General features: G+C 47.1%; 1 protein-coding gene across 3 annotated transcripts in view; it reads right to left on the bottom strand.

The window, feature by feature from the left end:
• Window positions 1-312: 312 nt before the first annotated feature.
• CCDC126 (coiled-coil domain containing 126) overlaps window positions 313-27,529 on the bottom strand; it is a 105,233-nt gene continuing 78,016 nt past the window's right edge. For all 3 annotated transcript variants that reach the window (XM_085631536.1, XM_085631533.1, XM_085631535.1), the window contains one exon: window positions 313-1,471. In XM_085631536.1, the coding sequence (XP_085487662.1) occupies window positions 1,290-1,471 (182 nt within the window). In that variant the 3' untranslated portion in view covers window positions 313-1,289. The remainder of the gene's footprint in view (window positions 1,472-27,529) is intronic.

Here is a 27,529-nt window from a genome sequence, read left to right as displayed (position 1 = left end):
AGCATGCATCAGCAGCAGAAAGCTAAAAGCCCTAGAGAAGCCCAAGTCTATCAGTCCTCGAAAAGGAAAGTATCAAATAGTTGTAAAGAGGAAGAAGCATGCTGTGAGGCACAACAAGAAGAATTGTCAAAATAAGCATAGGTCAACTTTCAACATGCTTTTATAATAAGGACCAGGTTAGTAAAAAAAAAAAATCTAAAAGTGAGGCTATAAATACCAGATGTATACAGGTATGGGAAGTTTGAACAGATTGCATTCTTTGGAACAAGGCTTGCATCTTTTCCTTAAATCACATTTAATTTCACACACACATTTTAATATAGAAACCCATTTTATTAAACATAAGACCACTTTTTCCACCAAGGACATGTTCCCCACATAATAACATTATATTCCAATGATGGACTACAACCTGATAGATAATGTATTTCGTCTTCTTACAGAAGAGAAATTAACTATTATGACGCAACAGTTTTCAGTTTAATTGGATAAGTGGAGCTGAGGAGTAAAAGTGGAGTATGTCATCAGGCTACAAGCATTTCACAAGTGTAAATGTGGAAAAATAGCTTTTCAGAAAATACAGCAGAAAGCATTGAAGATACCTTAAGATTGCCTTTAGACTGAGAGAAATAGGTTCTTGGAACAACAGTGTTCACTACATAATTAGAGTGTATAGTCTGTCTGAGTGAAAAATTGTGTCACACAATAAGTTAGATTCAGCTATACTCTGATAGGTAGTGCAAATATAAACATACATTCTTTGGATTACTGTTTTAAACTCTATCCTCTGACATAAAATCTCTTTGCCAAGTACCAAAATATAATATTAACAAAGTATACACTTTCCTAGTAACAATATTTTGTAATAGAAGTTAAAATGAATAACTTGTCAGCACAGTGTTTAACGTACCAGACATATTATTTTAACTTCAATAGTAGTTGATAACATAGTACATTTATAATTAAATAATACATTTTCAAGGCTGTAATAGAAGCTTACACTTTAGTGTGATGAATATTACAATTTACATCACGAGATTATAAATTACAGCACTCTATTTACTAGAAGACATTAAAACACATGATTGTTCGCATACAATACCGGACTGGTACAAACTACCAATCAAAACCAGAACATACATACACAATGCATAAACTTGAAGTGGGAACTCTTGAATGAAAAAATATTTCTTTCTAGATGTGCAAATGATAAAAACAAAGCCTGAAATGAAAAACAAAAGCCTGAAATGAAATCTACAGTAATGGTTCCTCTGAAAATCTATGCACTGCTATCTCATATTACTAGCTGCTTGTATGCGTTTACTTGTAGTGGATGACAGTCCATTCCCACTGGTGCTGTTGGTTGCGTTAGTTGAAGAGCCATTTACTACATAGTCAACTTTGTTCTCCAGTTTCACAAGGCGTAGTAAAATATCATCCAGGAGGACAGCTATAGTTCTTTTCAAATCAGCTGGAAGGAAGAAAAAATAAAGTAATTTAATCACTGAAAATAAAACTAAGTCATCGTGAGCGAAATTACACATTCTACACAAACAAGGATGATCTACAGTACAATGAAATGTAAAGGATAAAACGGCAAACTGTCTTGTGTTTAAAGCTCAAGCAAACCTTTAATGTTTTACTTTTGCTCTATATCTTTCTCACACAGTTGCATTGTTGACTGTTCTAACATGTTTGGATTCACACAATACATACAACTTCATTCTGCTTTGGGGAGCTCAAAAGCCTCAAAGTCCTCTTGTACAGTGGAATACTTCACAAGTAGAAAAAGAGAAAAAAGGAAAATGCCCAGCTGCATGTATTCAGTGACATTCCTATTTGCACAGTAGAACGTTTGAACTCGAATTGTGATATGCTAAGAAGATGAAGTTTAGATAGTATGCTTCCTTTTTAGAGCTTCGCCTAACAGTTCCTACTTCAGATGTCAAGCCTTAATGAGAAGGACAATTTCCCTTGAACTTCTCTCCCTGCTAGGATCTCTAGAATTTTCTGTGACAATTAGAAATTTGAAAAGTTCTACACACTCTGCAGTCCTTCTCCCCGCTGATTTGGTATGGCAAGACCTCGACTCTTGTGACCCCCAACTGTATGTGAAACAATAATCAGCGGTCACCGACGTATTTTTGGGGCATTCACTGTGCAAATAAGCCAGGTCATGACACAGCTCAACTGGGCCAATAATCTCAAAATAAGCAAAAGATTTAGCGGTCTTTCAGAAGTTGTTGACTTCTTCCTAGTCATCCATCTTCTCTTATGCTTTGTGCACTATCCATTCAGGAGAACCCATTGCTCTCTTGCACAAGCTTCTAATTCTTCATGTACTTTGATAAGAGGATGAAAAGCCAAGCCAAACCTATTTTCCATTGCAACTGTCATGCATACCTTGTGTTACTCATCTTTCAGTTTTGTAATAGCTTGCTGGAGGAACAAACAACTTATTGCCTGTAAGCCTCTAGCTTGCCAAATGCCAATTCAGATAGATTTAGCCACACACCACATGGGTACAAACATTTTTTGCTGAAGTTGCTTGGATAAGGTAGGGTTAGAAGTTAAACTATAGCTTGCGTCGCTTCTCAAACTGGTGCTGTAGGTAGTGCTTCCAATTTCAACTCTGTAATTTTCAAGTTGTTTGCAAGCTTTAAATCCCCATTTTAGATGCCTGTACCCAACATTCTCTGCTCCCTTACATTCCCATTACTCGCTCTCCTTGTCCTCAATCAACTTTTTTGATTTTTCAAAAACCTTTATTGAAAATTAAGCATAACAATGTGACAAAAGTTCACCACGTCAGATCACCATGCACATTTATACAATAGGTCATAGCGGAACATCACCTCATACACGCATCACTTATCAAAACAAAGGCAAAATCATCGTGGGAGCACTGAAACAATGAAGGGAATCGCGAAAGAGGCACAAAGAATGGAGGGGGAGAGGTTGGGGGAGCAAGGGAGAATGAAAAACAGAAGGGAGGCAGCTCATTGACCTTCACCGGCGGCCGCCGCGGGCAGAGAGCTGGCGGGGAGCGCGGGAGAGGACACAGGGCACTGGGAGTCATGACTCAATAGGCAGGACACGAGTGAGCCCCAGATATCGAGCGGGCAGGATCTGGCTGGCATAAGGTCCCAGAATTCGGACAGAAGCGTCTGGCAGCGCGATGCATCCTCCAGACAGAGGGCCACCTTAGGTGCAGGCCTGCGACCCAAATACATGGAGACCCTACACCGCGGAAGGACCAGTAGCATGGCAATCAGTTTGCGTGAGCCAACGGGGCAAAATTTAACAAACCCTAGCAGGCAAAGCAGGGGAGGGGGGGGGGGGGGGGGGAGGGAATCAGGTTGAACCAATGAGGAGGTGATCTCAGAGATAGCAGTGCACACCTCACACCAGTATGCCGAGACCTTGGGGCATAGCCAGGCAAGGTGGGAGAAATCGGCAGACGCAGAGCAGCGCAGACATCTGTCGTTAGCTAGGAGTCCCATCTTATGCAGTTGGACAGGGGTCTGATAGAGCCTGTGTAGATACTTAAAATGAATAAAGCGCAGACGGTAGGTAAGGGAAAGACGTTAAGTCTGAGCGCAGTAGTACAGCCAGTCAGCTTGGGAAATTTCAACACCTAATCCTTGCCCCACGCCACGCGTGCCCCATCGGTGGAGATCGAAGACGCCTCAAGCGTAAGAGCATAGATTTTAGTGACGAGCTTCTTTGGGGAGGGGGATTTATAAAGGAAGTCTAGAGCGGCCATCGTGGGAGGAGGCTGGGGAAAAGAGGGGTGAAGTTTCCTGCAGACAGCTGATAGTAAAGTAGAGTATCCATAGGACCGGGGTCAGGAGTGGGTGCAAAGAATGTGATCAGACACCGTAGAAAGTCCCAGACGGGTTGTGTGTTTAACCATCCCAGATGATTGAAGAGGGGTGGGAGGCCGGATGGTGAGCAATTGGCATCGTATCTGCGGAGAGTGTCCGAGCCTGAAAATGTACGGAGGCCGTCCCAGGCCCAGCGTAAAGTCTCAACAGTGTCAATCTCGGCGCGTGGGAGTTTCGCCGGAGCGAATAAGGCGGTCGTGAGCGGCCAAGGGGCGGCTAAGTCAGCCTCCACCATGACATGAGGCTGGAACGGAGAGGGATGGAGCCAGAAATGAAGAAAACTAGCCCGAGCGCTGAAAGCGTAAAGTTTAAAGTTTAAAATCGGGGGCACCAAGCCCACCGTGCAACACTGGGAGGGTCAGAATATTGTATGCGATCCTAGGCTGTCGGCCGGCCCAGATCAGAGTGATTAACAAAGAGCAGATTTTAGGGAAAAAATGGGCGGTTAGAGGGATTGGGATGTTGAAAAACAGATATAAAAACTTCGGGAGCACCACTATTTTGGCGATGGCGATGTAACCAACGAGAGACAGTGGTAACCGGCTCTAAAGGGGGGGGGGGGGGGGGATCTTGGATTCAAGCTAATCCACCGCGCGACCGAAGTTAGCCCTCCAAAGCTCATCAACGTCCCTGCTCAGCCAGATACCCAAGTATCTAGTGGGCTCGGATGCCCACAAAAAGGGGTAGTCTGGATCGAAGGGCACCGTGGCATCGGTGAGGGGAAACAGCACAGATTTGTTCCAGTATACCTGGATACCAGAGTAACTGCCAAAGCGTATTACCTCACGATCCAGTGGGCTGAGGTTTTCCTGGGGGTTGCGAACGTAAAGAGTAACGTCGTCCGCATACATGGATACAAGTAAAGCGCGAGCCGCAAATCCAATGCCCCTCTGGGTGTGATCTTGGCGAAGGCAGGGCGCAAGAGGTTCAATTGCGATGGCAAATAGCATGGGTGACCGTGGACATCCCTGCCGAGTACCACGCCCGATTGGTATGGGCTCAGAAATTTGGCCGTTAATCTGGAGACGGGCGGTGGGAAGGGTATAGAGGAGCAACACTTTGCGTAGAAAGACCGGACTGAAACCCAAGCGAGGGAGAAGATAAAACCGGAACGGCCATTCAAAGGTATCGAAGGCCTTGGTGACATCGAGCAGGGCGGCCACTGCCGGGAGAGCTGGGTTGATTTGATGAAGAACGGAGAAGATGGTTCGAAGATTGGGGGAAGTAGCGCGGCCAGGGATAAAACCGGACTGGTCTGGGTGGGCAATGAGCGGCATGAGGGGAAGAAGACGAGAGGCGAGTAGTTTGGTGAAAATGTCTGTATTAATGAGCGACAGGGGACAATTAGAATCTCGCAGCTCAGGCGTTTTTTCCGGCTTGAGGAGTAACGTGAGTAGTGCCTCGCGAAGCGATGGGGGGAAATTGACCCGTCTCAAAGGACTCATACATGGCGGCTAAGTGAGGGACCAGGATGGGGGCGAAGGCCTTGTGAAAGGAAGCCGGTAGGCCGTCCGAGCCAGGGGCCTTGTCACCGGGCATGACATTAATCGCGGCCAGGATTTCCTCCTTGGAGAAGGGTTCATCAAGAAATTCCCGATGGGAGTTGCCGAGCCATAAGAGCTGGAGGGTGTCGAAATATTGATCTAGGACCTCACGCGAGGGGTACAGATCCGGCAGTGTAGAGGTGAGAGAAGAATTCAGTGAAGCGCGCCTTAATTTCTTCAGGGGAGATGGTACGGGCAGGGCCGCCATCCTGGAGTGCGGTAATGAAGGACGCAGCCCGGGACGGGCGAAGGAGGTTGGCGAGGGTTTTACCGGGGCGGTCGCCCTCACCAAACCGGCATGTCCGTGCCTCCCTGCCAAGGAACGCGAGTTCCCGGTTGGCCTCATCGGCAAAGTCGGTGAGTTTCCTGCAAATTTGGGCAAGCGTCTCGGGGTTAGGATCCAGAGAGTATAAAGAGTCGAGATCCTTAATCTCCAGTTCCAGTTTGTTGAGAGATCCGCGGATAGAGTGCAGGACACCCGACTGTTTAGAAATACAGTCCCCATGGAGGACGACTCTAAAATCCTCCCACAGCGTGGACGGGGAATACGACGGAGCCCTCATTAAGCTCGAAGTAATTCGTGATCGCAGTTTGGATCTCATTACAGAAGACAGTCGCGTAGCGCATTAGGAGGAAGTCGCCAGGAGAAGGAGCGGCAGGGGGAGTGCGGGAGACGAAGGCATAGTCGCCAGGAGCATGATCGGAGAGAGTGCGTGCCATGTGGTCAACAGAGGCAAGCCATGCAAGGGCATCCGGGGTGGTAATCCAAAGGTCCAAACGGGACCAGCAGCCGCGGCGGCCAGTAACGCAGGTGCCCTTGCGGGCTTTGGGACGAGTGTGGCACCATGCGTTGTATAGAGAGTTATCAGCAAGGATGGAGCTAAGGAGTGCAGTGGCGTGCAGATGAGAGATGCGGGAGCCCGATCGATCAAGGATGGGGGACAATGTCACGTTGAGGTCAACCCGTCCTCCCGCCCCCCCCCCCCCCCCAAGAGGAGCGCAGCATGGCCAAGGGCCGAAAAGTGGTGCCAGACTTGCGCGAAAAGATCAGGGTCGTCACTATTGGGGCCGTATATTGCAGCAAGTGTCAAGGGCAGAGTCTGTAGGGTGCCATGGAGGAGCACAAAGCGCCCTCTGGGGTCGGTAACCACCTGAGAAGTCTGCCAAGGGAGCCCTTTGCGTAACAGAATAGATAGCCCCCAGGAGTAGTTAGAGTAAAAGGAAGAGTGGATCCCGCCCCAGTGTCGAGCCAGAAGTCTAAAGGAGGTAGCTGGCAACAAATGGGTCGCCTGAAGAAAACAAACATCCACCTTGTGTCGAGTGAGGTGAGCGTGGACTAGGCGCGCCTTTCGGTGGTCATTAAGACCACGCACGTTCCAGGTCCATAGGACAGTGTCAGCCACGGAGTAGCGTTACAGCAAACAAATGATGGACGGAATGCTGACAATGCAGACATTCTCCCCCAGTCAAGAGATCTGGGTTAAATCCATCGTTCTTTTGCCCACTACGCCACCCCAGTTTAGACATGGCCATATGCAAATCAGTCTTGACCCTGTGCCTCATGGGAACAGTCCAGCCCGAACTGCCAAGCCATGTCTTCCCTGGACCGGAATCAAGCATCCTAGGACCGGTTTCTGGCTATCAGCCGTCATCAGCCAGGATAGCGTGACTCCAGTGGCGTAGTGAGCACGGGTCCCACGTCTGGGAATACCCATCCCACTTAGGGCGAAAAGCGTTACAACAAACAAATGATGGACGGAATGCTGACAATGCAGACATTCTCCCCCAGTCAAGAGATCTGGGTTAAATCCATCGTTCTTTTGCCCACTACGCCACCCCAGTTTAGACATGGCCATATGCAAATCAGTCTTGACCCTGTGCCTCATGGGAACAGTCCAGCCCGAACTGCCAAGCCATGTCTTCCCTGGACCGGAATCAAGCATCCTAGGACCGGTTTCTGGCTATCAGCCGTCATCAGCCAGGATAGCTTGACTCCAGCGGCGTAGTGAGCACGGGTCCCACGTCTGGGAATACCCATCCCACTTAGGGCGAAAAGCGTTACAACAAACAAATGATGGACGGAATGCTGACAATGCAGACATTCTCAACCAGTCAAGAGATCTGGGTTAAATCCATCGTTCTTTTGCCCACTACGCCACCCCAGTTTAGACATGGCCATATGCAAATCAGTCTTGACCCTGTGCCTCATGGGAACAGTCCAGCCCGAACTACCAAGCCATGTCTTCCCTGGACCGGAATCAAGCATCCTAGGACCGGTTTCTGGCTATCAGCCGTCATCAGCCAGGATAGCTTGACTCCAGTGGCTTAGTGAGCACGGGTCCCACGTCTGGGAATACCCATGGCTTGGCAGTTCGGGCTGGACTGTTCCCATGAGGCACAGGGTCAAGACTGATTTGCATATGGCCATGTCTAAACTGGGGTGGTCTAGTGGGCAAAAGAACGATGGATTTAACCCAGATCTCTTGACTGGGGGAGAATGTATGCATTGTCAGCATTCCGTCCATCATTTGTTTGTTGTAACGCTTTTCGCCCTAAGTGGGATGGGTATTCCCAGACGTGGGACCCGTGCTCACTACGCCACTGGAGTCAAGCTATCCTGGCTGATGACGGCTGATAGCCAGAAACCGGTCCTAGGATGCTTGAATCCGGTCCAGGGAAGACATGGCTTGGCAGTTCGGGCTGGACTGTTCCCATGAGGCACAGGGTCAAGACTGATTTGCATAAGGCCATGTCTAAACTGGGGTGGTGTAGTGGGCAAAAGAACGATGGATTTAACCCAGATCTCTTGACTGGGGGAGAATGTATGCATTGTCAGCATTCCGTCCATCATTTGTTTGGAGCCACGGAGTAGCGTCAGAGTCAATCGAAGGATTAGCGGTGAGGGAGGGGGAACATATTGTGCAGATGCAAGAAGAAGTGCCATGAATATTGGGAGAAGAATAGCAGTGCAAACCCTGTGTAATCACAATGAGAGAACATGAAACGAAAATTAGCAAGAGCCACACAGAGGGGCGCCAATGCAAACAATGCAGCCCCCAAAGTGAAAGTTGAAGGAACAGAGGTGCAATGAGGCAAGCAGACATTAATCCAACAAATTGCAACAGTACAGCTGGAGTGACAGAACCTAGACAAACCAATTGTGCATAACAATACAAAAAAGCACCACATAGCCTCAGAGGGAGGCAACAAGACCCAGAGACCCCCCACCCAGTCACCCACACTGCCCTCTCCGTCAAACATCCCCAAGCAACCCCCCACACCGCACCCACTCCAGCCCCCCAATCAGGCTGAGATACCAACCGTACCCACCCAAGGGACCCGCAAATGGGAAAGGAAAAGTTAATGTTCAGAGTGGGAATCATCCCGTGGGGGCATGGCGTTGCCCAGCATACACCCCTATCATGAAGACAGGGTGGCCAAGCCATAGGTAATAGCAAACAGCCTTTAAGAAAAAAGAAAAAAAAAAAAAGTGAGCAAGGATCAACAAGCCCAGAACATGAATTTGGGATAACATGCCCAGGGGGCTGCAGAAGCCCAAGTGGCTAGCCTGGAGCACAAGCGTTGGCAATATGGAATACAATTAGAAGACTAATAAGAATAGGCAACACTTCAGTCATTGTCACTGAGATTATCGGCCACGACGGCCAGGGAGCCGGCAGGAGAAGAACGGTGTGATCGGTCCAACTTTGTAGCAAAGGCCAGAGCCTCCTTGGGGTCAGGAAAGAGGAGTAGTTTGGAGCCCTGTCTAACACACAGTTTGGCGGGATATGCCAGGAGTAAGAGATGTCATGTTTTTGCAGGATCTGCTTTGCCAGGAGGAACTCACGGCGAGCTGCCTGTACCGCAGCTGTGTAGTCGGGATAAAATGCCAGGGAATTGCCCTGGTGACGGATGTCGCCCTTCGCCCTGGCTGCCCGAAGTATGGCATTGCGATCCCTAAAGTTCAGGATTTTAGCGATGATGGGGCGAGCCGCTAGACCAGGCCCCGGACGAGGGCCAAGGGAGCGGTGAGGCCGCTCGACAATGAAGACAGGAGAGAGGAGGTCGCCAAAGAGTTCAGCGATGAGCTGCTCGACAAAGTCCTCCATGAGAGAAATATTAGTGGATTCGGGCACTCCAGTAATGCGGAGGTTGCTCCTCCGGGAGCGAGCCTCCAAATCTTCGTTTTTATTCCGAATGATATTGAGCACCTTATTCATCTGTAGCAAGTTTTGATGATCTACCGTGGTGGCATCCTCAGAATCCTGGATTCAACATGCAGGTGGCAGGCGTCGTGAGAATCAACTCTAGCCTTCACTGTGTCTAGACAAGCAGACAGCTGGTCAAGCTGGGCCGCTATACCAGTGACCATAGATTTGATGTCCAGCATGATTGCTTTGAGGTCATCCTCCTGTGTCAAGGCAGTCTCCAGTGGGGCAGCAGGGTCCCCCCCGTCTGAGGTTGCGCCCTCCTAGCGTGTCGGGCGACGCTGATCAAAGGCGACCTTCGGCTGCTTCGGGTCAGTTCTCCCCATGACCGGCAGACACGGGTGGATAACAGTCCAGCAGCAAATGGGGAGACAACGGCGCTAAAAAAAATAAAAAGGAACAGTGTCCAGTGGCAGCTGAGCCGAGCAGTAGCAGGGGTGTTGAAAGTTGGACACCAGTGCCCGCAGGCTGTGGAGCAGGCGGAAGGTGGCCAGGCCAGAGTCTGGAAAATTGAAGCAGCAGACAGCACCCCCCTGGAATTGAGAGGCAGGTGATCGCTGGGCACAGGTGATCAGTGGGGAGGTGACAGATTCAGGAGCCAGGTAGATCACCTGACCTGGCGGCGTGGCGAGAGAGCAGACAGAGGCACCGCAGTCGCAGCAGAGAGTCTCAGCAGCCGTGCCGGGATCGGAGTAGATGCCCAACGAGCCCAGGGGCACCAGCCGAGGGTATCAAGGCAGGCGGTGCGATGAGAGAGGAAGGTCCACCAAGGTGATCCAGAGAATCAGGGACCAAAGGCCACACAGCGCGACCCAGTCACAGAGGCTAGTCCTCCAGGTGCAGGCAACACGAGGACGGGCAAGACCGCAGGGCCAGCAGCAGCGAGGAAACGTGTGGGGCAGGCAGCCCTCGGCGCGGGGCCAGCGTGGCGGACCGGCCAGCAACAATAGTGAGCTGAAAGGCCCCGCGAGACCCCCGCAGGGCAGTACGCGCCCCGGGCACTAAGGCACTGGCAACAGGAGGCCACTGCAGGCAGCCGAAAGAGTGTGGAGGGCGGGGCGTGGCAGAGTCTAGTGCCAAAAAGACCCAAGGCCAAGGGCCCACTCAGGAGGCATGGAGAGCAGGAGGAGCAGAAGATTCATATGGCACGGCACCGCACAGCTGATCTGCAGCCGCGGTGAGGAGGATCCAACAGCGAGTAGCCGGAGGAAGTGTCAGTCGCCAAGGCTGGAGTCAGGCATAGGAGCCGCCGCGGGCCGCAGGACAGCAGAGGCAGAGGAGCGTCCGAAGGCCTCAGATGGCTGTAGTAGAGCACTGGGGGTCTCCCCAGTGCAGGCCACGCGCAACGGGGAGTCGTGGGGGACACGCCACCCCCGTCGCCAAGCTCGGGATCTATAGGCCGTTGCAGCGGGCGCCACGGAGCAGGGAACTGGCATCCGTGCCGCAAGAAGGCCTGGCCTGGGCCAGACGGTGCGGCTCACTCGCCCCCAACCCCGCCGCAAGGAGCCCCACCGGAGGGGACACTCACCAGCACCAGGAGAGCAGGAACTTGTGGAGACCTCCGGCCAGCTCCCCAGGCCCGGGGGAGCCGCTGCGATGAAGAAGCAGAGGGGCCCTGTCTCTCCAGCAGGAGGCCGATAGTGACATCCACAGGTACCCCGGGTCGAGATGGGTTCAGATAGCGGGGTGCTGGGCCGATTCATCATGAATGTCTGCAGGATATTTGCAGATAATAGGCTTGGCCGGCAAAGCCCACTTAAAGTGCAGCCATCTCGCAGCCGGCTAAGCTACGCCACCCTCTCCTCAATCATCCTTGAGTTACTCTCTCCGTGCCTTGTGCACCTCATACATTTAATACATTTATAGATTAATCACATGAAAATAGGTTGATTACATAGATACAATTAAAGCTTCACTAACAGATTTCGGTAAACACAAGCATTGCATCATTAATACATAACTAAATCAGCTTTTCAAGCCTATTCTATAATATACTTCAACAAAGTGTTTGATATCCTAAATAGCATTAGTTTTTTCAGAATAGAGAGTAATCTCAACATCTGGGACAACCACAGGGTCATATGCATAAATAATATGGCAAACATCCAGGCAAGAGTCCATTATGTTGCTTTATTGCATTTTCAAAAAATTCATTTCCACAGAACGTTATTGATAGTTCTTTAGATGGCGGCATTCAGGACGACTTACGGTAACCATCGCCAACAATCCTACATCATTGGTTTATTTGGCTCAGGTTTCTGTTAATCCCATCTAAGAACTACAGAGATCACTGAAGTTATTAATGGTAGTTCATTTCTACGAACATTTGAAATAAGATGTACTGCATGTTATTTGTGTCTGTTGTGCCTTATGATTTCTAAGGCTGTTTTGGGCTGAAACCAGTTCAAGGCAGCATGTATGTTGAAAAGATGGCAGGACTTCTTGCACGAAAAGACTGGTGAAATTCATGAACTGTGCATGAAATCAATTAACTAAACGTTAATGCAGACTCTCTCCTGGTAATGAATTCTCTACAATGCAAGCTACACAGTCATTTCATCAACCAGGCCGATTCATCACTGGTGGTCTATTCCAAAAAGAAGCATAACAAATCCCTTACACAGGATATTACAACATCATGAGATCACAACTGGAGATCAGAGTGGGTTTGCCTCTCTTTAATGACAGCTAAGTTATATATGTTAGTAATTGTCAAGAGCAAGGGGAATGGGAAACAGCCTTACCCGATCCTCTAATTTAACACAACCCCAGTAAACAGTATGTCATTACTGACAAGTGTAACAGGAATTTTCATCATCCAGTTTCACCAATAAGACATTCAGGCTTTGATCAGCTTGATGAAGATTTGCAAAAGGAGTAGGGAGAAATGCGGGGTAATAAATATTTTTCAGTCCATCGCTGCCCCCAAAATGGTTGGTGGCAGAACTTCCCTGCTGAAAATCCTCATGTACTATCATTAGTTGTCCAAGAAATGCAAAAATGCTCAATGGAACTTCGCAGCAAAGCATTTAGCCCCTGTGGCTTTATTCCCAGCAAGTCTTTCAGGAAACATGCTATTATTTACTCCAGGATGGGCATACAGAATTTATCTCCATTTGCTGGGCTATCCAGGCCAGAGTGCTTTCGGTCTAATATTGTTTAATTTCCTCAAAACCCATACACTAGCAGAGTAAGCGATTTTGTATTACTCCATGAAGAACAGGTTCAAATTCCGGTTAACTACATCATCATCCAATTAGATCCCACTGACAATGTTTTTCTCTATCTTGTCCATCAACCTCAAATACTCTTGAAGGCCTCTTCTAACCCCACTACCATCTACCTAGCAGCAATTTTATTTTATTGCATGATCTGCAACTGGTCTAAAAGCATCCAAACTCTCAAGTACACGAGTCAACATTTAACACAGAACATTCTTGAGATGGTCCTACTCAGCCTCCATTTCTTTCAATTCTATCTCAAGACTCTCTATGACTTGATGCAAAGTATTCAAAAAGACGGCCTCTTGTGATTCCCCTAGATGATCACTCTAATGATAGGTCTACAAACAACCCAACACTCTGAAATGTTGCCCTGTATGGCAAATCAAATTGCAGCACCGAACGTGGAGTAATTTTTAACCACCATTAAATTAGTGCGACTATATAGTCGACAGCTATGTGCACCACCACCGTAGCTAGAGCCTTGGCATCACATTAGTAGATGGAGCTCATATGTATATCCCTTCCAATATGAACAGATGGTCTCCTCCAGAAGATGCTGATCACAGATGTTAAATAATTCTTTAGAAGGATTTGCTGCGCACTTCCAGAAAAGTTGCCTTTGGTGGCTTACTTAGTTTTTGGCTTAAAGTCAGTGAATGTTATCACGTATGCTGCTTTTGCATTTGAGGCGTATGCCATCTTTCACGATGCTCAGGTCTTTGAATGTCTAACATGCAGATACTTTGCATGCAACTGGTTTAGTGATAAAAGTTTCATACTTCAAAGTTTACAATGGAGCCAATAGAAAACGTTTGCTAACAAGACCATCATTCAGAGCATATACAGAAGCTGGTGGATCGATATATTCGAATGGGCCTTCATTTAGTTCCAGGTGTACTGTAAGACACTCTTATCAGGCATATCAGGCCCAAGTCAATGCTTGGGCCTTTAAGGGTAATGGCCCTAAGAGGTTCCTTGTAACTGGAGGACGTGCAAGTCGTTCAGGGATCTGATTTTAGTGCAAAGTGGTTGGTCCATTAACCAACCATTCTGTGACCCGCCTCACAGAATAGCAACCAAGTGTTAACCCTACATTTCAGAAACTATAGAGCTGTTCAACAAGGTCTGTTTAGCTTTAGTGAAGCCCTGCTTCAGACCATTCAGCCTTACAAAGTGAAACATAGCCCAGTCGTGGCCAAGCATCTGAGGGTAACAATGACGCAGGTTTCACATCAAGTGACCCGGGTACCAACATGTCCAACATATTCCTGTGGGCTCCACTCACCAAGCCCAAAAGGACATTGCATGGTATTAAGTTCAGAATACCTAATCACTGTACTAGAACAAGACTATGTGAACAAGGGCATACTGGAAGGTGTAATGTGAGAGGATATTTTGCACACAAGATGTCTGGAATGAGCATGGTGTTCACAATTAGAAACTTACATACAGACAAGTTTAAGAACTGTCTGCATGGTGGTGGGGGGGGGGGGGGGGGGTTGTAATGTATAAAAAACAAATCCCAGGACAGTTGTGAACGCAATGTTCTTGCCCAAATATTGAAGGTAAAGAGACAGCAACTTCAACAATGGATTCTCTTTTGGTGCCTGCCCTGTCAAAATACTAGAAGGACACCAAGACACGTATTGACAGATTCTCAAGGGCAAGCTGTGATACCTACAAGGCCAGTTGGAATCCATGGCTACAGGGGGAAGGCCAAGCTATCAGGTAAGGGGTGGCCGAATAGGTTCAGAGCAGGGTAGCCCTTCTTAGAAAATGTCAACTGTGCTTTATCAGCAAAAATAAAAAAAAAGGGCCGGCTTTTAAACATCAATCCTAACAGCTTTCTTAGACTCTTTTCCCTTCTAAGGCTTGCACAAGCATAACCCGGCCTCCCGGCGAATTTTCAAACTCCAAATCAGAAGTAACAGAGGCGCAACAGCAGGACTAGTGCAAGGAGTCAGACCTAAAGTCTTTGGATTTAGCACCAACACATGCCTCATCTGATGTAAGTCTATGCCCATATGGTTTGCATCTCTTTGATAGTCATTGAGGTATCTCCAAAATAATAACTAAGTGGACTGCAAAGCACATATAAATAGGATCTGAATACAGACCAATAAGAAAATAAGGTAATTGTGTCCAAAGTATCATCCTAACCGTGATGGGAAACCTATTACTCTGTACTTAACTCTTCTTAAGTTTTATTATGTTATGTAAGATCACTTGTACATCACAAGAGGCTCAGAAACAGGGACATGGTTTCTATATAGTAGAATTAAGCATAGTAAAGATAATTCAACATAAGAAAAATATATATTCTGTATTTTAAATATTATCAATCCAATGAATATTACTGAACACATCAATCATACAAATGATTGATAAACAAATTGACTGCCGTACAGGTTTGGGGATCACTGCCAGACTTAACTTTGCAAATCGTTGTTTAAATATCCGATTTGCTAATGGGGGTCTCTTATTGTTGTGCCTGCGCCTAGTTTTTGGTCCTATCTGACTCAGATTTTTTCTCCCCCACCTAAAATTGACACGGCTGCACGTCCGTGCCATAATAAATTAAGTGGGTGGAGTGGGCTTACCCCTGGTCCTTTGAAGTATCCTGCCTGTGGTACTGAGTATTTGAGGCACTGAATATTTGGCAAGGTGAAGTAATACTTTGTTTTGGTCTTTTTTGTACGTGTCTTTGGAGAAGCTGCTGCATTGATAAACTAATACCAAAGGGGATGATGGATGGAGCATTTGAGCAAATCAAACACTCGCCCCCAGTCAACTGATCTGGGTATAATCCATCATTCTTTAGCTCACTCCACCACCCCAGTTCAGACATGGCCATATGCAAATCAGTCTGACCCTGTGCCTCATGGGAACAGTCCAGCCCTAACTGCCAAGCCAAGTCTTCCCTGGACCGGAAACCAGCATCCTGGGACCGGTTTTGGGTTCATAACCCTCATCAGCCAGGCTATCTTGAATCCAGTGGCAAAGTGAGCAACGGACCCACGTCTGGGCATACCCTGCCAACTTAGGGAAAACAAAGCGATACCAAAAGGGATGATGGAAGGATGGAGTGGGTCCTGGGCTCACCGTGCCACTGGAATCAAGCTATCCTGGCTGAAGAGGGGGTGAAACCCCGAAACCTGTCCTAGGATGCTTGATTCCGGTCCAGGACGGACCTGGCTTGGCAGGTCGGGCTGGACTGTTCCCATGAGGCACAGGGTCAAGACGGATTTGCATTTGGCCAGGTCTAAACTGGGGTGGCATGGGGAGCAAAAAAATGGATTTAACCCAGATCTCTTGACTGGGGGTGAATGTTCTGATTTGTTCTGCATTCCGTCCATCAATTGTGTGTCTTTTGCATTGATAAACTAAGCATTTTTTTAGGTCTCGCCTAGTCTGCTGCTGCGCTGTCTCTTCGAGACATGCTGTATTCAGGTATAGACTATTCAGGTATGGACTGTAAGCTCTGCATACTCTCCGCTTATCTTTTTAATTAGCTCCAGTCACTGTTCTATTAAAGGTTGGTCTTTGATTTGTTAATAGGTTTATTGGTCCCTCCTTAGCACCTGCCTCTCTTCTGTTACCTTCCATCAGGACACCCCCTTTTACATGCGTTACTCTGTAGTTTTAAATTACAGCCTCCGAGCACTCTTTTGTTAGTGTATTCTCATCCTTGCTTTTGCTGGCAGGACATGCTCTCCTGCAATGTTTTTTTAATTTGTATTCAACTAGAGCGGCCAGCATTAATAATGGCGGCCGTGGTTTCTTTTTGTTCCTTGGGACCGCTGAATGCAGCTGCACGCCTTTTTAAAAAAAAACAAAAAAACTATATATATATATATATATATATATATATATATATATATATACACACACACACATACACACATATTCCAAAACTTCTCGTACTTCCTTTCGAACAGAGAGAGACGGAACCAAACAGGTAAGGCAGTTGATGTAGTTTATGGACTCCCTCTGCAATATATATATATTCACTGAAAAAGCCATAGGTTTCAGGGGTGTTATAATTAGCTGGACTTTTCACTCGTACAAAACCACTGAAATTCCCCAGTTATAGTTAGTTCAGCTAACTATAACTCTCGCACCCGCAATGCACTGCTGATGACGTCACATATTACATCACTCATGACATGGTCAGTGACATCACTGATGACATCTCAAATGACATCACTGAACCTCACTTGAGAGTCACAGCGTGCTCCTGGCTGAGCCCAATGCTGTGTTACACCCACCAGTGCCCGCTGAGTGCCACACACCTCTGTGTTATATTCCACCAGCTAGTGCGTATGCTATGAAACTCTCTAGCCCATGTGCACTGTAACACCACCCCGTGAATATGCCATGCCACACTTGGCTTCGCACGGGTTATATTGCCCCATCTAACGTGCCTTCCTCGATGCCTATGTTATAACGCACAGCGCTATGCCATACATATTACAATCTGGGATCCATATCTTTGTCACAGTGCATATGCAATGTTACACTCCCCAGCACATATTTTATATTACAACTTTAGAGACTAGTTAGGTTACACAACACTGCCCTGTGCATATTACACTCCAAGGCGCATAACACATAGCACGCGCTAGTGCCTGTGCTAACTCGCGCTCTCCAATGAATCTGTCATTGCGCACAATGTATTGCATATTATATTTCACGCCCCGGTTCATCCTATATCACACTTTTTGGTGCATAGTTTATACCATATACTATATCTAGTTTTCATTTTCAATCGTGCTCTCAGGACTATGTTCTGTATAACACTGCGTCCACGTACCCTTTTCACGGGCATTACATTTTGCGATGGGGGGTGGAGGGTCAGGGGGTGTTTCTGCCAAGTGAACCCAGAGCCTGTAGTGTGGGTTAACCACGCCCTATGTACAACGCTAAGTTAGCATAACCTCGACGGCTGTTAGAAAGTCAGCTTGCTGCTTCTGCTGCTGCTGCTTTTGCACGCAACACTGTTACATGTTATTAATTCGAGAACTGCTGACTCGACTTTGCTTCACATGAGAACCGTCTCTAGTTTAACATCCTTAACAGCGAGCAGTGACCTTGGTCTGTACACCGTGTAAGGAACGAGTCTGGGTCACTAGACGGGGCAGGTTGTTGTGTTCAGGTTGATCGTACTACTTCTTAGCCATAACATACATACAGCTGCCAATACCTGAAAGACGAGCCATTTAATATTACAGAGCAGCATGTTTTCTGTTACATTCGAAACGAAGAGCTGATGCAGGAGAGAGCCTAGCTGATCCTGTGATGTGATTCCACTAAGCTGGTCTATAAGGTATGGGGTCCCCCATGCAAGCCTAAGAGACCTTCTATTAGTCTAATAATACCTTATTAGTTGCTAGAGAAAGGAGGGTGGTTGTGTTCCACGGTCATTATTATTATGATTCCTCCTTTTATTTTCTATGGTATTGTAACAATGCTGATGGTGCTGATCCTAACCATTTGTCTACTTGTGTTAGCCAAAGTACTGCATCTTAGGACGCAAGGTTTATAAAATAAACTCTTTAAACTTTTACCGTGTCTTTGTTATTCTGTTGTGGACTGATATATAGCTACCAACGGGTATTTTGGGTTCCTACCACTCCTGAGAGTATCTAAGTCGCTTGTTCTGGGTTGTCTATACATTGAGACCGCCAAGCCAAATCTCGGATAACGAATGTGACACTAAGCTAGTCGGATAGGGGTTCTTAGTTCTGAGGGGAGTTTCTGGTACACAATAATTCTCTGAGGTCCTGGTTTCCTGCGCATAGTTCTGTGCATAAGCAGAATCCCTGCAACATGGCGCACCTATCGTTTGGTCTTTTGATCTGAAACGCCTTAGTAGTGCTTTTATTAGTCTACAACGCCCTCACTCTAGTTTCCGGATAACGTGAGTGACGGCTTAACCTACCTAGGTTTCGACTAAAGGTTCTTTCAAGCTTGATAATTAAAAAGGTTTTCTTTTTCTGAACCCCAGTGCTACAGTATAGCTTTTCGTTGTTCTTTCAAGTGTCCCGATGTCGGTCAATGTTGCCGCGCATAGTAGGGTTCCCCTGACCGCACATTTGAGGGTCTATGGGGTCCCGGATGACGGCTTGGCTGTTATTTTAGTGGTAGGTGCTGATGCGGCATTCCCGTACGAGTTGTTTTACTCTTGGGTGACGTTTGACAAAGTGGATGCAAATGACAATTTGTTCCACGAATATACTCACACCGCGATGCCTGCTGCCTATGCCCCTTATCGGACACTTGAAATTCCCCTTAGTGCCTGGCAGCATACTATTTGGTTTAATGGCGCCCTTCCCCATGTGGTAGCACCGGCGAGAATGGGCCCGTTGTCAATAGCAGGGGCCACATGGCCGGTGCTAGCCGGTTATACACCCCATCCCCGCTACATGACTGTGGCGGTGGCAGAGTTACGTGTGCTACACACTGCCCTGATTACGGTCCATAGGGCGTTAGTGCAGTACGTGTCTCGCAATGTGCAGGTGGGGGCGGTTGCGGGACACACGACTGACCATCATGCGACGGTCATAAGTCCAGTTATGGTTAATTCGGTTGTCGGCAAGCGCCCCCAGCAGAGGGATGAATTCCCTTACTGGCTTGCTGAAAAATTTGATCAATTTGAAGCGGTGTTTCCCAATACTTCTCCTGTGGATAAACACAGGATCCTCACTATAACATTACCCAAGGACCTGGTCCCGGATATTGTCGACTGTGACAATTGGGGCAAGGTCTTTGCTGCGACCTATGCGAAGTGCTACGGCACTCCGTCTATGTCTGTACTGCCCTCGGTCATCAAGAAGGTCCAAGACAATCATGGTGCCGAGGCGGCAATTGAGTTGGGATTGAGGCTTGTCGATAGCTTCGATGTGGTTTGTTCCATGGTTATGGGCAACCTCAAAGGAGATGCCATGCAATTCCAGGTGTGCAATATGATGGCACTTGTGGATCCGGGCGACAGGCCAAAGGAGTTCGCTAAAATTATAGCGAAAGCCTACAGAATGGTGGGTCGTAGCGCCTTGGGTGTGAAACTCACCGTGATCATTCCGACTGCAGTACAGCAGCCTAAAGTGAGTTAGTCTACAAAGGACGAAAAGCCCAACTTTCCGAAACAAAGTTGGCGAGCTAAGAAACAGGGGAAGCAGCAAGAGAAACGGAGGTCTCGTTCTGCATCACTGGTGCAGACATAAAGTGAACGCACTTATGATTTGCACGATCGTTCTAATATAAAGTCACCTGATAGATTTCAGGTTCCTGAACAACGCTCTCCTCGTTCTTCACAGGAAACATCGGCTTATCAATCCGGTGGCGGAGATCGTGGGAAGGGAAAGGGTGCTCAAGGTCGTGAGCAACCCCGTCAGACTGACGGTAAAGGCAAACAGGATGAGTCTGCACGTCAAAGACCCCCATTTCAAAAGAAGAAAGTTGCTGCTCTGACTGCGAGATATGCCTCAGATTGTACGGACACAGCTTCTGAACCAGACATGGGCACTAACGCTGCTAGACAGCGCGGCGAAAGTTACAATAGTGCGACAAGCGCTGCGTCAGTTTCTGGTGGCGACAGCAACTGATACATTTGTAAGTGTTGAAACTGCTGATACTCGCGTAGCTCCCCCTGAAAGAAGGTTTAAAATTACCCTTTTAATTGAAGGTGACATACAGCGTAAAATTAAGGTGGTATTTTGGGATCATCTAACCTCCACCTATGATATACTTTTGGCGGAGGCTGATTGGCCCCCGGCTTTCGTGTTGGAGGCTCCTAGAGGGGAGGTGGTAATCCTCCCTTCCTTTGGGCACACTGTGCCATTGGAACATTCTAACAGGTTAGCCGGGGAGTGGGCGCAGGTGCTTGCGCCTGTGTTGTACCGTACTCAGGTTGGCTGGGACAAATTTTCTCCCAATCATAAGATTCCGTTGCGGTCAGAACCCCAGCCACAACCCCAATACCCCATGCGTCGCGAAGCCCGTTCTCACGTCGCGTCCAACCTTAAGCAATTGGAATATCAGGGTGTAATTGAAACATGTGTGTCACCCATGAATAATCCTTTATTCACTGTGACGAAGCCTGATGGATCGTACCGCCTAGTTTTGGATTACCGGCACTTAAATTCACACTGCCGGACATGTGCGGTACAGAATACACACAGTTCGGCTCTCGTCGATAGTCTTGTGAGAAAACGTTTTAAAACTACTCTTGACATCTCCAATGGCTTTTATAGCCATAACCTGTCTCCTCATAGCTATGACGGCGTTTACCTCGGGTGGCAAACAAAAATGGTTCAAGAGGCTCCCAATGGGCTATAAAAACAGCCCCGGGGTCTTTGCTGCTCGTGTGGTCTCACTCTTGGAGATGATTGACCCGGAAGCATATTCGTATGTAGATGACATCTACCTAACGGACGACGAGTTGCTTCCACACCTTGCTCGTGTGGATAACATAATAACTATGTTTGCAGACTATGGTTACAAGTTTAACTTTGCCAAGTCCCACGTTGCCGAGTTCACAGTGTTGTTTTTGGGGTACGAACTCAATAATGAGGGTCGAGGCTTGGCTCCGCAATTCCTTGAGAAATGCGCACGCCTCAGTACTCCTTCGACACTGAAGAAATTACAATCTTTGCTGGGTTTTCTGAATTTCGGTCGTACCTACATTCCGGATTATGCCCAGCGTATCAAGTCGCTTTATGCCTTGGTACAACCTACTTTTACCAAATCTTGCTGGCTGCCTGAGCATTCGGCTGCATTGCAATCATTGCAGTCTGATCTTCTAGCTTCGAAGTTTTTACAAACTCGTGATAACCACACTAACCTGGTCATTAGAATCGTACCGGGTGCAGTGGGTTTCACCTACTTGACGTTCAATGAGGGCGACACAGTCCCCATTGCATACAAATCTCATTTGTACACTTCGGCTGAGCTGCGCTTTTCCGCTGTCAAGAAAGTACCGACAGCAGTTCAGATGGCGATCTTGAAAGAGCGAGCGCTATCACAGGGAAAGCACATGCTGGTGGTAACACTGTACCCTGCCCTTGAGGCAGTTACTAAAGCCAGTGTACCTAATTCTAAGGCTTTGCATCCGAGGTGGATAAAATGGGCAACATCCTTGACTTCGCCTGACGTCATATATATTTTTGACGCAGCATTACAGACACAGGAGTTCTTGGAGTATGAATTTGTTCATCCGGCTCCTCTGACTTTGCGCCCGCTCGAGGAGTACCATTGTGTCATTTACACTGATGGGTCTGCGCAACCCGCAACTGGATCAAAGCACGCCTATTCAGCGGCCTGCGCAATTGTAGTAGGTACTTTCGTAAACGGTGAGTTCCAGTCTGATGTCGTGCATACGCAGTCATTGGGTGATTGTACCGCGCAGTTGGCAGAGCTGAAAGCTCTGGTGCTTGCACTGGAGTTTACTGATGCTCGGGTCACCACTCTTATAGTGAGTGACTCGTTTTATTGTGTTCAATCATACAACGAGAATTTACACTTTTGGAGTCAGAATGACTTTCATGATTCGAAAGGTAGCACAGTTAAGCACAAAACGCTTTGGGTTCGAGTGGCAGAAGTTAAAGAAGGCCTGCCCCTCGTGAATGTAATTCACACTCTTGGTCACCAGCGTGTTGGTGTCCATGCTGTCGGTAACAGTTTGGCTGACGAGGCAGCAAAAACCGCAGTGGCGACATACTTAGTAGCAGCAGTTACAAGATCCAAAACTAGGATTGATGATGACATCTTGGCAGCTATTGCTGCGTCCGAGACAGGGACGGGCTTTCCGAAAGGATTCCCTTCCCGCTACCATTATCGTTTAAGTCCTGATAACGTCCAGTTAGTGAGGATTAACGACGTTGGTGACAGATTGATTCCCAACGCGGACTGCAGACCATCTCTGATTACAGCTGCCCACGAAGGTGTTGCGTCAGCGCACGCCGGCGTTTCGGCGACTGTGTCTCTTTTACAGCAGCGTTACTGGTGGTTCGGTTTGTACAAACAAGCGCGAGCTTATGTCCTTTTATGTGACATTTGCAAGCAGATGAAACCTTCTACTGTCGCGCGTCCACCACAAACACAGCTGTTTATATCTAAATCAACCACTTGCGTGTGTTTATTTAGATCACTGCGGTCCTTTTTCCTCTGATACTGCGTACAAGTACATCTTGGTTGCAGTGGATTCGTGCACACGTTTTCTGTGGGTGTGGCCGCAAAGGAGTACTGATGCCCGGACGGTCATCAAGGATTTGCGTGTCTTTATTGGGAGTTTTGCATGTGGTACCCTTCATTCTGATCAGGGCCCTGCATTTGCCTCTAGGGCTTACAAAGAAGCCATGAGAAGTTTGGGGGTCCAAGTCAAATTTTCGTCTCCATACCGGCCTGAGGGCAATAGTGTTGTGGAGCGAATGAACCGTGACCTAAAGCAGTCTTTGACAGCAAGGGTATTAGGTACAGGCCGAAGCTGGCTGACCCACTTGTATGACGTGCACTTCATATTCTCCCTAGAAGGTCTCTGGGTGGGCGGACCCCATACATGATGCTCTTTGGAGTACGAATGTTTGTTCCAGACCTTGAGGGTCTAGACATGGCGGCGGCTGCCGCGCCTTTTGACCTAGATGATCACTGTGCTGTATTGCAGAATCTAGAAGAAGCAAGAGACACTCTGGCGAAGGAACACATACCCTCTACATGCGAAGCTGAGCTCCAGATTCCGGTAGTCTGCTGGCTACCTCGAGTTGGTGATCTGGTCCGTGAGAAGGTGGAGAACTAGAAAGAGTTTGGCCCCTCTTATCGTGCACCAGTCCCGGTGCTTGGAGTGCAGGGTACCCGTACAGTCATTTTACCACCACTTCCTGGTCGCAAGGAAAACAGGTATATCTCGATTGACAATGTCAAGCTACAGCGAGTGGCCGATACTTCATAGTATGACACCTTCAGTTTCTTGCCCTTCCATTCTGCGAAATTCTGTTGTGTTGCCGCCCTCAACCATCATGCCTGAGGTTGTCGTTGAGATGCATGCAGTTGCTTCCCCTCTTATACCGCCCGTTGATGGTGGTTTGCCTGATGATCCTGAGTATGCTTATCCTGCAAGTGTCCCGTTGCCTCTTTTACATTCAACAGCGATTAACCAGTCCGGTTCTTCCTTTGACACTGAATCAATGGCTTCCACTGCCCCTTCCAAAATTGCTATATTTTTTGCCTAGTTCAAGAGACATTTTTCAGTGGCACCATGGACTTACATCTGGCTGGTGCTAATCTGTGTTTTTTTGTTCATGACAATTTGCTTTGTGGTAGTGTTTTTTAAAATTATAAATGGACTCTACCTGAATGAGCGATCTTCGATTGAATCCATTGCTGGACCTTTGGCCCCCCCATTCCTCATCACACATTATGAAAAGGGACTAGACTTTTGTGAACATTACTGCCTGGCCTGTGCGTGATGGGATCGCTTGGGATGCTGTTAAATTTCAAATTCATGGACCTACAGAAGTGATTAATGTGCCTAATGTATTTCGTGTTTCTATGGGTGATGTAGTTAAACAGAATATTAGATCTGATGATTGGGATGTACACGCAATAGAAGCACTATTTTCTGATCTGAAATATTATGCTGCATTTGATGCTGAAGATTTATATTTAAATTCTGCTAATTATGGTGAACAATTTTGTTATCAACATTATGGCACACATTTCCTACACAGAGCGAATACTTTTCGAAATTTTGTGAATTACACACAATGGGAACATTGTCCGGCCCCTCATCAGGGCAGTTCTGCAACATTAGTGAACAAGTTCACATACTTTTCGGATTTTAGTGTGTCAAAACCGGCCTCCTTTTATTTTAAGATGGCACCTGAAACCGCCTCGAAGGTGCGGTTGACACATACCAAATTATTGTATTCCAAGTCCTTTATGGACGAATTGGCTGTCGAAGGCTATGAGCTATGGAAAGCTACTATAGATCTTAAATCGGTTTGGGGGTACTAAACCGTGGCAGGTTCAGGGGACAGAAGCTTTGCCTCGTGCCTGTCTCATCCCTAACCATATCTTATTTTTAAATTCATCTATTTTTCAGACGACTTGTTTTGGCTTGTCTACGTCTAAAAGAATGAATTCCCCCACAATCCCGGATCTGGGTGCTTATCCCGGCTGGGGTAATTACACAGATCTTTCCCTTACCAAGTTGCAGTCCCTTATTTCCATCACAACCTTTAATGTTTCGGCATTTAATCCTGAGGGTTGGTTGGTTTGGCAAACTGGTTCAGATTCTTGTCAACGTCGATTTTTAGCACTGACACCTGGGTACACTAAAGTCAGGGTAGATCCTCGTTTTGAATCATCACACACTGTAACAACCTACTCTGTGGGTAAGTTATGCCAGTCATGGCTGCAACATTCCACATTAGCGTCTGTTAAGCTTCATTTGTCACGTTTAGATGACAAAATTGATTTGAATGATTTTATTAAATGTCCTGCAGTAGGCAGGTCCAAAAGATGGGTATATGCTATTTACAACAAAGTTTGGAAATTGTCGCAAATTGAGGCTGCCTCCAGATTACGTGCTATTGACCAGGCCAATATGGAAAAAGTGTTGGCTGTGATTGATAATAGTATAAATACCTTGTCTTCTAGAATTTACACTTTAGATAATATTGTTTCATCTGTCGTAGATATTGTGCAGGATGATTTGTCTGTGTTGTACCATGGCCAGAATCAGTTGCATTCTGTTATGCAATTTGCATGGACTTTGCAAACGTTAAAGGCAGGGAAAGTGCCATGGGATTACATGAATGTTTCCTCTTTGTTCCTCCCTTTTAATTTAACTGCGAAGCAACAGTTTATGTCTATGAAAGATGCCACTTATTCATTGCTGCACATTGAGAAATTAGAACCTTTGCCTTTCTCTATTGCCGAGTTAAATTCGGCCATGTGGCTTATTCACGGCGTAATCACTTTACCTTTTGCGCTTTTTAAATTTAGTTCATGCATGAAACATTATGCTCTGGGCAGGTATGAACAACTTGGTAGTGCGTTCCTGCACGAAGTTTGGTCGCTACCATTTACATATAGATGCATACGGGAGGGCACAGAGGTTTATCTGAAGGGTGAGGAATGCACTTCTGCTCCTGATCATTCTATAGTGTGTAGACATATACAGTTACATGGTGCTTGCAATGTACACGCTCCTAATTTAGCTTGCGTTTTAAAAGATGTACCTGTACCAGATATAACCCCTTCATTGACACTGCTTGCTAACGGTAGTTATTTGCTTTTAAATAATGAGAATTGCTGTGGGATGCTAAAGGGCATTCCGTACATAGTCACTGTTTCCCAGCGTGTAGTTTGCTGTAATAATGTCCTTTCCCCGCCCCCGCATGGCCGGCTCGATGTTTCTATCTGGCCTTCGATGCCAACCTTGAGCGCAGAGTTCAACCAGATGAGCAGAATAAGGGCTCTTTTGTGTCAAAGGGAGGTCGCTTTAACTTCATCCCGTGAAACCTTTCTTCTTCACGTGGCAAACACCCGCACGGAGGTGCAGGCGCTTTTGAATACTGACCTCCCCTTCCATTTTGGAACGTTGATACAGACTATCTTGAATGCCTCGTCTACGACCGGCATAGTCCATTTTTTTAAACTAGTGGGCTCCGGCCTCGTGACCTCCTTTCAGACTATTTTTGGTGTGATTCCCGCATTTTTTCATTCTATTTTTTCCAGCGTCTTCGGAGGTCTTCCTTTGCTTCTTGCCCTTATTGCTGGAATACTTTTGCTGGTTTGCGTCCTATGCAATGGCTGCGCAACTTGCGTACAGAGACAACATGCCCCAGCTGTTTCATCTGCGCAACCGGATGCTTGAATACTATGGCACGTTGCCCCTGGCGACTTTAAGTGTCGAGTATGGATGGTCCTTCCGGTTTCCATTCTTTACTTGTGTACAACCCGTCTTTCACTGCCTGGATTGTCCTTTCCAGTGGGCTCTGGATTTGTGCCTTTCAACCTCGGTGTCACCTGTACCAGATTTTGGTCGACTGATGGGCCCCTTAACGGCTCAGGAGTACGAGTCTTCTGGTGTTGGGTTTATGGCCTTAGGTGCGGCACATGGAGTCCTTGGTAATTGGGCCATCGAAGAGGCTGCAATTGACTTTCTGGAACGAAGTTATATCGAGGAACCTTCCTGTTGTCCCCGTGTGGTGCTGGAAGCTCCAATTGTGAGTGAACACGTGTGTTCCTTTCCCCTGTTAAACTGGATGGCAGATACTTTTGCGGAACGGTCCAATGATTTCCCTTTGGAGGCTGTTGCAACTTACGGTGCCTATACTTTTATAGATTGACTTTTTATCATGGTCGACACTTGATGTGTCGATCGGTGTCGTTTTTTCCCCATTTTTTAATGGTTTTTTTCCACCTGACGACATCTTTTTTATATTTTTCTTTTCGAACTTACACTTACCTTATATGGACTTATAGTTCATGCCCTTGGTTCCGTTCTTTCTAACTTGAACTCTGCGTTCTTGATAAGTGCGCCCCTAGTGGTTAGTAGTCCGATCAAAAGGGGATGTAGTTTGGGTTAACCACGCCCTATGTACAACGCAAAGTTAGCATAACCTCGATGGCTGTTAGAAAGCCAGCTTGCTGCTTCTGCTGCT

The sequence above is a fragment of the Triturus cristatus genome, chromosome 10, assembly GCF_964204655.1.
Source record: "Triturus cristatus chromosome 10, aTriCri1.1, whole genome shotgun sequence".
Taxonomy (NCBI): Eukaryota; Metazoa; Chordata; class Amphibia; order Caudata; family Salamandridae; genus Triturus; species Triturus cristatus.
The sequence above is the reverse complement of the archived record's forward strand: the minus strand, read 5'-3'. Positions and strand labels throughout refer to the sequence as shown.